Source organism: Ictalurus punctatus, chromosome 8 (assembly GCF_001660625.3).
Source record: "Ictalurus punctatus breed USDA103 chromosome 8, Coco_2.0, whole genome shotgun sequence".
Lineage (NCBI taxonomy): Eukaryota > Metazoa > Chordata > Actinopteri > Siluriformes > Ictaluridae > Ictalurus > Ictalurus punctatus.
The window spans coordinates 3,647,889-3,660,000 of NC_030423.2; the positions used below are offsets into that span (position 1 = coordinate 3,647,889).

General features: G+C 42.0%; 1 protein-coding gene across 2 annotated transcripts in view; it reads left to right on the forward strand.

Moving 5' to 3' along the window:
• Positions 1-1,929: 1,929 nt before the first annotated feature.
• The window catches only part of thoc2 (THO complex 2), a 65,341-nt gene continuing 55,158 nt past the window's right edge, over positions 1,930-12,112 (forward strand). For both annotated transcript variants that reach the window (XM_017474134.3, XM_017474137.3), the window contains exons 1-3: positions 1,930-2,042; positions 8,204-8,259; positions 11,099-11,190. In XM_017474134.3, the coding sequence (XP_017329623.1) occupies positions 1,978-2,042; positions 8,204-8,259; positions 11,099-11,190 (213 nt within the window). In that variant the 5' untranslated portion in view covers positions 1,930-1,977. The remainder of the gene's footprint in view (positions 2,043-8,203; positions 8,260-11,098; positions 11,191-12,112) is intronic.

Genomic DNA, 12,112 nt, shown 5'->3' on the forward strand with positions numbered 1-12,112 from the left:
ATATATATATATATATATATATATATATATATATATATATATATATATGTGTGTGTGTGTGTGTGTGTGTGTATATATGTGTGTGTGTGTGTGTGTGTGTGTGTGTATATATATATATATACACACACACACACACACACACACATACATACATATACATATATATGTATATATAAATATATATACACACACACACACACACACACACACACACACACACACTATTGGTCAAAAGAGACTCGACTAAAATTATTCACATGATCTTAAAAACCTTTTGATCTAAAGGTGTATGATTAAATGTTTGAAATATAATTGTGCCAACATATTCATTTCTTTCACTAGAAAACTAACATTTTATTTACAAAATCTTTTTTTTTTTTTTTTTTTTTTTAAATGGTGGAGCGAAATATTCTGAAAAGCAGCCAATATGTGTCTGGCGTAGATGGGAACATCTTTAATACTGTTCAGGGTTGCAGGGAACCTGGAGCCCACCCCAGGGATCATCGGGCACAAGGCGGGTTACACCCTGGAAGGGGTGCCAATCCATCGCAGGGCACAAATCACATACACCTTCACACACCCATTCATACATTGCGGACACTTTGGACATGCCAATCAGCCTACCATGCATATCTTTGGCTTGGGGGAGGAAACAAGAGTACCCGGAGGAAACCCCCACAGCAAGGGGGAAAACATGCAAACTCTGCACACACAGGGCAGAGGCAGGAATCGAACCCCCAACCCTGGAGATGTGAGGAGAATGTGCTATATATAAAAATTGTACATTTAGAAAACCCATTAATGCATTATCTTTTGATGCATTCATGTTTATTTATTTATTACAAATTAGATTTCACATACTTCTGAATTTAATAGTCCTTTGTGATGTTTTTCCTGTCTTCAGCTGTCCAGTTTGGGTGAGCCTGTGCCCATGCCATGATCATCACTGATTCTTGTTTTTGGCTGACAGGCATGGAACCTGATGTGACCTTCTGCTTTGGTAGCTCTTCCACCTCAAGGTTTGAGGTGTTGTGTGTTTCGAGATGCTTTTCTGCTCACCATAGTTGTCAAGAGCAATTATTTGAGTTACTACATCCTTCCTGTCAGCTTGATCCAGTCTGATCATTCTCCTCTGATCTCTCTCATCAACGAGCTGTTTCAACCTGCAGTCCCTCTGTTCACTGATCTCTCTAGAGACTGTAGTGTGTGTGAAAAACCTACAAGATCAGCAGTTTCTGAAATACTCAAACCAGCCCTTCTGGTACCAACAACCCTGCCATGGTCAAAGTCACAGAGATCAGACTTTTCCATGTTTGATGTGAACATGAACTGAAGCTCTTGACCTGTATCTTCATGATTTTATGCATTGTGCTGCTGCCACATGATTGGCTGACTGGATAACTGCATAAATTAGTAGGTGTACAGGTGTTCCTAATAAAGTGGACGGACGGTGAGTGTGTTACTCAGATAAAAACAAAGTGCAAACTAAGTGTTTGGAAGATTTTAACATCTTCACCTCTGACCCTTACTAACACATGTTTGGAGTGTTTTTTATTTGTATTTTTTTTTTATGGCTTTCAGTTGAAGGCAGATGTTTCACAGATGTTTCTAACAACTGTTAGCTAAAACCATGAAAAGGAAGTGCTGAAGGAAGTTTCTCCTTTGTAAAATCAGACCCACACGACACCTACGACATGTCTAGATTTGAAGAGCGGCCCAAACTGGACGTATTTTTCTCCTCACACATGTAACCTGACAGACTAGGCCGTCTACACTCGGATTGGCTGTTCCCACAAGCTTGCACAACTGCTAGCCAATCAGAAACCGCGTACTTCCTACGAGACTGAACCATGAACCAATCGTAGCGCTGGAAATGACATGCGTCGGAAAACGGGTAGGGAAGCAAACCATTACACCACTTGAACCGGGGCGTCGTGCTGAACATCCGGGTAACAGTGCGGTGGTGTAGTGGGGAAGATGGCGGCGCTGATCCTCCCTACTGATTGGATCAAAAACTGGGAAAAATCCGGAAAAAATGACTTGTGAGTAGAATTTTACTCTCGAGACACGTACCGAGATAGAAACAATTCCCGTTATCTGTCCGATTTAACAGTTAAAACATGGCTGCGCGGGTGAAATGTGTAAAACACACCAGTTCCTTCATTGTCGCTTCATCAAGCCGCGTTGGTTAGCCGCGTTAGCATCGCTAGCAGGATGCAATGCGGTCAGTACATGGACCTTAATGCAGATTAGCAGGCTCGGAAGCTAACTTATTAGCAAACCAGGTCGTAACTGCGTTATATTTGCTTTTAACTAAAAAAAAATAAATAAAAACCCGAACTAACGATCATAACGTCGTGTTAGCTTCGTCTCGCGCTAGCGTTAGTAACTAACTAGCAGCTAATAATCAGGTCGAGTCACACGATTAGTTGCAGGCGAACGCGCTGTTCTTACAGGTAGCTCTTAGAGAAATAAACAATTTTTAAAAAAAAATCTTCACGAGCAGTCTAATCTGTGCGAGTTATAATATAATATATTTAAAAATATATAACGTTTGTTTAAAAAAAAACAGCAACTAACAAACGGGTCTGAAACCCAGAAGCACTGAATTATAGTCGACGCCGTGGTTCATGCTGCTGAAGAACCAGATATTTCACTCGTTATTTCACCACTTTATATCGAACTTTATACCAAACAACAGTATGATATAAGTCAACGTTTTTGTATTTTATTCTGACAGGTTATAAAGCTCCACACTGGCTGTTCGGTGCTCATGTACAGTGTTAGCGCTTAGCTTAGCTGCCTACACGGCTGCAGTCAGTTAGCGGTTCAGTGTTAGCCCATATATGAAGAAACTTTAGTTAGCGGCTTTATTACTGACTATTAGTTAATTATAGTGTTTATTCTTCAGAGTACATGTGCCTTTTAACATATATAATCCTTTTTATAGCCTTTTAGTCAGTCGCGCAAACGACTGCGAGCTCTGGGCTAATAAAATATCGTTGATTTAACAGTTATAAAGCTGGCCGTTCGATATTCGGAGATAAGCGTAAATTAAAGGACCTGCCTATGGAAATCATTTTGAACTCCTTTGGCTCCTGTCCAAAATCTAAACATGTCCATAAATAAATTAAAAGCAAACAAATAAAAATGTTTGAAATGTTAAAACATTCGTGGATCATCAGTTCTTTTAATTATTTCATTAATAGGATATCTATCTATCTATCTATCTATCTATATATTTTTTTTTTGAAGAAAACCGTTCAGTCCAGTACGGGTCATTTTGACCCCCTTTATGCATTCGTGAACATTTATTATTATTTTTGGTTCATGCATTGTAGGATTAAATATCAAAAATATTAAAGGTGTGCGTCATACCCGACACCTAGTCGAACACTTTACAGTTGGCTTCATGACTGTACGTCATTCCTTTCCAATGCTATTGAGCTTTGAATTATGTTATATTTTGTGTATGGGCCCATTCTGTAGTGAAATTCATATCTAATTTACATATCATTTAATAGCTTATTTTGTTAAATATCAAAAATCTAATAGGTGTGCGTTATAGCTGACACCCACAGGAACACTTTACAGTTGGTTATATGACTGTAAGTCATTCCCTTCAAATGCTCTTGAAGTTAGAAACGTTTAACAATGTCGTATGTAACTTTTGAGACGGTCCCTTAATTTCCACATATCTGCGAATATCGAACGTCAAGCCAGCTTTATTCCAGTCATGCATTGTAGGATCATCGGATATCGAACGTCCAACGTCAAGCCAGCTTTATTCCAGTCATGCATTGTAGGGTTATTGAATATCGAACGTCCAACATCAAGCCACCTTTATTCCAGTGTTGGTTTAACCGTTTATTTTATGTTAATGCCGCGCGAGATATTTATTAGTAATGATGAGCAGAATCATATTACGTTTAGTTTTACATTTAGTTTAACTCCTACGGTTTAAAAGTTACTGGATTTTAATTATTTTTCTCATAAAAAAAATAAATAACTGAGTTGTTAAGAATATATTTGCTGTAGTTAGTATCAATAATGAACACTTTCATAGGGCATGTAGTTTCACGTTTAACTCGCACAGGCAGAAAGCTATTGAATTTAAATTGTTTTTCTTTTTTAAACCAACCCCCCCCCCCCCCCCACACCTTTTGATTTTCTAAATAGATGGAGTATAATATTGTGTGAGTCATCGTAAATTTAGAAACTGAGTTTTTAAATATATTTGCTGTAGTTAGCAGCGATAATAAACACGCGTCGTTTGACGTGTTTAACTCGTACAGTCTAAAACTTAGTGAATTTAAATTATTTTTCTTTTTTTAAATCAAAAAAAGCCCCTCGATTATTTTCAAAATAGAGTTGTCTTTTGATAAGAAGAATTTAAATATTAGCTGTAGTTAGTAATAATAGACTGTATTGTATTGCATTTGATTTTACATGTTTAACTTGTACAGTCTAAGTTATTGAATTTTTAGTGGTTTTCTTTTTAAAAAAAAATGTGAGAACTGAGTTTTTGAAGAAAAAAAAATTTGCTGTAATTGGTAGCAATTGCTAAGTAGTTGCTAAGACTAACCTTGTTTATATGTGTATATATACACGTGTGTGTGTGTGTGTGTGTATATATGGCACGATAAGTTTGTGTTATAACAATGTATGTCATTTAATACTCATTAATACCATATGAGTGCTATAAAAACAATGACTAATCTATACTGTATCCTAACACTACGATGCGTTAGGTATCGTGCGAAGTAGACGAGAATAATAATCTTGGTAAGATCTTACACAGTTGTCCAGGTCGTGCACTTTTTAGACAGTCCCTTACGGACTCCATTACCGTACAGCGTCGATGAAAGGTTGCCTTCAGCTGGCTATAACGGGAGAAAATTGTCATGTGTTCAGTTGTATTTGGTTCTCTGCTCACTCCGGAGTAAGAACGTACAGGTTTTGTCCTTTTTGTGTGTTTATTTATTGAGAAATAGACGAGAGAAGCTCGAATGTGCAGCGAATGTCCAATATAAACCCTTGTGGTGTTGGCCTCACACACACACACACACACACACACACACACACACACTGACTACGTTTACATGGACAGCAGTAATCTAATTATTGACTTTATTCTGAATGAGACAGTATTGTGATTAAGTTGTTTACATGAGTCGTTTTTAGAATATTCCTTTCATGTTCCCGTTTTACACGTTATAGAACGATTAACGGCACACGTCATCATGCCACGCGCCACGCCATCCGACGTACCCTCCAGAATTTCACGCGTCAACATAGTTTGTCTTTGTTATGGTACCGTATACAGCGTTGGGTGTTTCATTTTACGAAAGCTTCGAGTGGAGTTAATTATCTGTCATGCTATACGTGCAAATAGACGACTGCGGATACAAATTCTCCAGCAGCGTTCCTCCACTGTACTTTCGTTCGGCAACAATTCATTCATGCCACCGCGACAAACTCGGAGGTACCGGATGAGAGGACGAAGTATGGACTGCTCTGATAGAGGCGTTTTAATGGAAAGAGAATTTTCGGTAGGTGTCCTGTCACAAAACGTGGTGAAATCTCCCACACGACGTTAATAGTGTGATTAAGGTGTGTACATGTCTGTAATGCAACTAAAACAGGAATACTCCACAGTTCGGTTTGTGTTTACTTCGAGTATGACTTCAGCCGGATTAAGGTCATCAATAAACGCTGTTTACATGCTAGTTTCTTAATCAGAGTATCATCCTAATCGGGTTAATATCAGGATATTGTTGTCCATGTAAACGTATTGACGGTGTAAGTCCAGTGCAAAATATTGGGGTTAGGGGTTTGAGTTCTTCCACAATATGTTATAACCTTGTCTAAAAATATCAGCGCTCGTTTAAAAATCTCACAACCCCGTGGTGAAAATTAAAGGACAAATTTAGGACGATAGTACCAAAGTCTCCTTGCACATCCTTGTGTGTGTGTGGGTATGTGTGTGTGTTCAGGGTTGGGAGGGTTTACTTCAAAAATGTATTCTGTTAGAGTTACAAATAACTAGATAAATGATGTCACGTACTGTAATCTGATTCTTTTTGGATTACCTGAAGGTGTAGGGGAATGTACAGTTAAAGACCCAAGGACCAGCTAGGATGAACGAAGGCCAAGAGGCACGAGATGCAATCAACTGACGAAACTTTTACTGAAGAATAGTTTGCGGTGTCCTCAGCAGAAATCAGCGTCGCGCTCAGCAAGGAGTTCGCAGGCCGTTCTGCATACACGCTCATTACAGCAACGATAATACTCTCACACAATCGCGAAGCTAGTCATCACGGCAGGTCGAACGAGTCTGATCGGTTAAGGCGTGGATAAATTTAGAAAATTTCCACATCTGGGCTGTGAGTCAGAAGAACATCTCCATCGATTATCTGTCCTCCCCTCCTCCACTGCGTGCCGGTTGTTCACCTCCGAACGTCCTGTGACAAAACAGTGCTTTCTCACACACACACACACACACAGCTTCTTCAAGGTTGGATTTGCTCGAGCTCTGACTGGGAAACTTTCCCAAAATGTACTGTGTATGTGTGTAATGTTATTTTTATATATATATATATATATATATATATATATACACACACACACACACACACACACTTTCTCTAAGTAAGAAGTTCAGACAATATTCGTCATTATTCTCTAGTGATGGAAGATGTAAAGTAAATGCTTTTACTTAGAATAGTCAGTAGGCACAGGCCTGAGTGACCCCCAGTGACCTGCGCTTTCAGGGTCGGTTAGAGGATTAAATTTCTTGCAAAACGTTTACATTACGACGACGTACCAAAAACGGAAAAGTTTTGCGTGCAGACGACAACGTCGTCAAAACGATCCCCGATCACACGGATCCGTGAAAACGACTAAAAACGCTGTATTGTGCATGCCGGGCCAGTAGGTGGCGACTTCTCTTTGTAAAGAAACACAGGGCGGCTGCGGTTTTTCAGGATGAAAAGCACTAACGTTTACATTTCCCAAGCGATTTCAATGGTTTACGATCTACATGGGGAACAAAAAACAGTTCCGTCTCCAGTCACTTACGATCTCGATCGTTAGACCTGGAAAATTCACGCTGGTCAAGCGTAGATCCGGCTCGTTTTTCTTGGTTAATAAATGCCGCGACACTGAGATGTTGAAGAAGCAATGGTCACGTATGTAAATAAAGTCAAATAAACTCTAACACCTCTAGGGTAAATGTATGTAATATATGTTGTAAGTAATCACTTAATTCAGTACACGAATACCTATGTAGGTTAGCGAAAGCTCGAGTTGTAAAATAGGCTACGTTGGTTGTATGTATTCTCTGTCTGCTGTCGCTGTTGTTGATGTCCATAAGAATGACCCCCTAACAAGAAAGAGTTTATACTTCGTGTCTGTTTTATTGTTTGCGAGTCGACGGCTGTAGCTGCCATGCCCAGGGGGCGATACAGAGAAAGGTCCAATCGGCTGTTTAGGTAATAAAGCGGTGAACTAGTTATCTAGTTAAGAGCATTAATGCAGACTGAAGGAAGTGAACGAGTACGTGATCATCCTGTAGGACGTCTGCACTGTGCACAGAAATGCTGTAGAGCCTGCGAAACGATGACATTAAATGTTTCTCCATTTAAAAAAAAAAAAAACTACTTTAAGGAGCAGAAAATGAAAGGAAGGCGATGTTTGCTGCGACGCTTCTTTTGCTTTAAAAAAATGAGAAATGAGTAGTCTCGGGTCGAATTAGTGCAGTTTTGTGAGGCTGTAAGTTTTATTGAGCGTCGTTCGGAACCAGACACGGTTCTTCTGGAGAGTTTGGTTCCGACTGCCGCACTCGATTCTTATTTTTGTAGCGAAACCCAGCAGACATGATTATGTGTTTTGTCTGAAAAGTGGACTATTACCACTTAATACGCCGCTTTCTTTACTGACGTATAAACATTTGCGAAATCTAAAATGTTTTTGTACTGACTCGGTAATGTAGAAGTCGTAATATATAAATCTATAACAAAGTTTGTACTTTAGAAAAAAAAATAAAGGTACTTAAAACTTTTGCGTGTGTGTGTATATGTAATATGTATATACACACACGTATACATCTTATTTAATTTATGTGTGTGTGTTTTATATAAAAATAAATGAGACCCTGCTGCAACGTAACATACTGAATTATTTCTCGATTCCTGTCTTGTAGCCTGCAGCTGTGTCGGGACCTGGCGGGGAAAGCCGACGAGGAAGTGTTCCTTAAAGGTAAGTGAGAACGTTTTTGGGGGGTGTAAATAATTGAGTTTTGAGTCTGAGATCATTTCGCCTGGTTTGTTAGAGACCGCGCAGCTGTGCGGCGTCTTCACGTGCTTTGAAGACGATCCTCGTTCAGAGTTTTCAGAGTACAGGAAAGCTTCAAGAAAGTGTTTTGACTTTCCGTGTCACTAATCTCTAAAGGAGGAGTGCAGAGTGCCAGATCCGACAGCCTTGAGGTCGCCTCGGTTTCCGAGCCGTTGATACAGGGACCACTTTTTTTTTGTAGGCCAGCCCGGAGGTCCGCGTCAACCCGGTTCCACCAGGACGTTTTTTTTTTTTTTTTCCATTTTTGCAGAAAATACCGCATGAGCTCTGGGACCGATTTGAAAAGTTTATGCTTCTTAGACGTTTTGTTCATCAAGACGCTCTTCAAAAATGAATTTTGAAGCTTGAAACATAATCACCAGAAGTAACAAAAACTAAACTTTAAGGGATTTAAACGAACGACACGACAGTCACATGACTTCAACGTCGCCACCGCCACGAAACTTTCGACAACTCTTACAATCTTTATTTGAAACAAAAACGCTACAAGTGGAAAATACGATCTTTTGATAAATCTGCAAGTTGCAGAGAGGCTGTAGTAGGCGAGTTTTCCTTTTCGGGTTCGTGCCCCATGTTCCTCTTTCTTCTTCTTTGGTGGCTTTCCTTTCCTCACGACTGGTTGCCACGGCGATTCAGCACCTGAGTTGTTTTCCGACGTGTTTACAGATGTTAGCAGACCGGTTGTCAAAGTTGTTCAGGACAGTTTATATGTTAACGAAGGAAGGGCGTTCCCCCTGGGTAGAGCGCGGAAGCGGTAAACAGGGAGTCATGGGGGATTGGGCTGAGCTGTGTGTAGACAGAGCGTAATCAAAATATTCCTCTCTGGTGACTTTATTTTGCTCATCGAAATGTAGGCATCGTTGTGATTTTTATTTATTTTCATTAGAAACAGTAGATGAATCAGTCCTAATTAGCGGCGGCATGAGTTTTATTTATTTATTTATTTAATTTTATTTGTACTGTGCAGCCCTGTAATTAATTACACACGACAGATTTGACGTTTATTCAACCGGACTAGCGTTGAGATTTATTTGAATTGATACCCTGCTCATTTTGTCCTCGAGCGATTAATACATTTTCTTATTTTCGTTATAAGGTTTATTTCCTCTGCACAGGATCGTGTGGAACACCACGGTGCAGCTTGTGCCCCGGGGGTTTGGACACGTGGATTACCCAGATCCACAGGAGAACGTTACAGGCCTAAAATAGTGTTTAAAAAGCACGATCGATCCACCTTTCACACTGCCCTCAGTATCTCTGAGTTAATCATCATCTCTCTCTCTCTCTCTCTCTCTCTCTCTCCCTCTCTCTCTCTCTCTCCCTCTCTCTTTCCCTCTCCCTCCCTCCCTTTCTCTCACTCTTTCTCTCCCTCTCTCTTTCTTTCCCTCTCCCTCCCTCCCTTTCTCTCACTCTCCGCCCTTTCTTTTTCTCTCTCTCCTTCCCTTTCTCTCTCTCTCTCCCTCCCTTTCTCTCTCTCTCTCCCTCTCTCCCTCCCTTTCTCTCTCTCTCTCCTCCCTTTCTTTTTCTCTCTCTCCCACCCTTTCTCTCTCCCTCCCTCTCTCTCCTCCCATCCTTTCTCTCTCCCCTCCCTTTCTTTTTCTCTCTCTCCTCCCTTTCTCTCTCTCTCCCTCCCTCCCTCTCTCTCCCTCCCTTTCTCTCTCTCTCTCCCTCCCTTTCTCTCTCTCTCTCCCTCCCTTTCTCTCTCCCTCCCTCCCTTTCTCTCTCCCTCCCTCCCTTTCTCTCTCCCTCCCTCCCTTTCTCTCTCTCTCTCCCTCCCTTTCTCTCTCTCTCTCCCTCCCTTTCTCTCTCCCTCCCTCCCTTTCTCTCTCCCTCCCTCCCTTTCTCTCTCCCTCCCTCCCTTTCTCTCTCCCTCCCTCCCTTTCTCTCTCCCTCCCTCCCTTTCTCTCTCTCTCTCCCTCCCTCTCTCTCTCTCCCTCCATTTCTTTCTCTCACTCTCTCCCTCCCTTTCTCTTTCTCTCCCTTTCTCTCTCCTCCCTCCCTCCCTTTCTCTTTCTCTCCCTTTCTCTCTCCTCCCTCCCTCCCTTTCTCTCTCTCTCCCTTTCTCTCTCTCTCTCTCCCTTTCTCTCTCCCTCTCCCTCCCTTTCTCTCTCCCTCTCCCTCCCTTTCTCTCTCTCTCTCCCTCCCTTGTTCTCTTTCTCTCTCTCCGTCCCTTTCTCTTTCTCTTTCCCTCCCTTTCTCTCTTTCTCTCTCTCCCTCCCTACCTTTCTCTCTCTCTCTCCCTCTTCTTCCCTCTCTCTTTCTCTCTCTCTCTCTCTCTCTCCCTCCCTCTCCTTCCCTCTTTCTCCCTTTCTTTCTTTCTTTCTTTCTTTCTTTTTCTCTCCCTCTCCCTCGCTCGCTCTCTCTCTCTCTCCTCCCTCCCTCCCTTTCTCTTTCTCTCTCTCCCTTTCTCTCTCCCTCTCCCTCCCTTTCTCTCTCTCTCTCTCTCTCTCTCTCTCTCTCTCTCTCTCTCCCTCCCTTGTTCTCTTTCTCTCTCTCCGTCCCTTTCTCTTTCTCTTTCCCTCCCTTTCTCTCTTTCTCTCTCTCCCTCCCTACCTTTCTCTCTCTCTCTCCCTCTTCTTCCCTCTCTCTTTCTCTCTCTCTCTCTCTCTCTCTCTCTCCCTCCCTCTCCTTCCCTCTTTCTCCCTTTCTTTCTTTCTTTCTTTCTCTCGCTCGCTCTCTCTCGCTCTCTCTCTCTCTCTCTCTCTCTCCCTCCCTCTCTCCCTCTCTTTTTCTCTCTCTGTAGATCTTCAGATGGCCCTGTACGAGCTCTGCTGGCACGTGGTCCACGGCGGTCTCAAGGTTGACGTGGCCGCCAGCCTCCTGGCTGATGTAATGGTGAGTTTTCAACACCTCGTTACAGCAAAACTCGACGTCGCGTCATTAAAGTGAAGATCATCTGTCAGGACGTTCGCCGAGATACAGGAGCGTGCACCCAGACTTGGGGATTATTTATTTATTTATTTCAAGCGCAAGATTTGCTCAGAAAAGAGATTGTGTGAATGTAGAGTGAGTGCTAACATCGGGACATTTGGAACCTCTGTGAAGTGTCGAGTCGCACGAGGGGAGCAAAATCTAGTTCAAACTAAACTGGAATATTTATAGTGTTTAGTGTTGCACAGCATTTCTTGGTCTCTGCTGAGCTGCAGTACACCACAGTGTTTCCAGGTTGTTACCCGCAGGACCGCGATTGTTTTTGTGTGTGTGTGTGTGTGTGTAGCACAGTTACGGGCGTCTTCGTGCTAAAGTAAACCGCAGAAGTTTGGCTGATCTGCTCGCACTAGATAACTTTAATCGCTTCGTGCGCAGTACACGAGCGCCCGCACACGAGAGATCCCCGACAAAGCACACCTGATCCCTCCCCCAAATCCCGCTTTTTCACGAAAATAAACACATCCGTACAGAAACGCGTCAAAAGAAAGACGCAGAGTGGAAAAACGCGGAGTAGAGATGGCTCGTGGAGATGTGGGCCGCGAAGGCGAAGAGAGCTGGGGGTAAACTGCTTTCTTTGCCAGAAGAAAGATTCCCCCCCCCCCCCCCCCCCCCCCCCCGCCTCCTGTTTACTCCATTAGGGAACTAAATCTACGTCCGCATCCAGATTTCTTCAAAGCTATGGAATTACATTTGTGCCAAAAGTATTTACCGTATCCTTTTTTTCCACCCCAAGAAACAAAAAAAACGTCCAAAGAGAACGAACAAAGGAAAACACGAACGCGGTCTTCAAATAAAGCAGCGTTCTTTCGTTAGCGGTTTCTTTCGC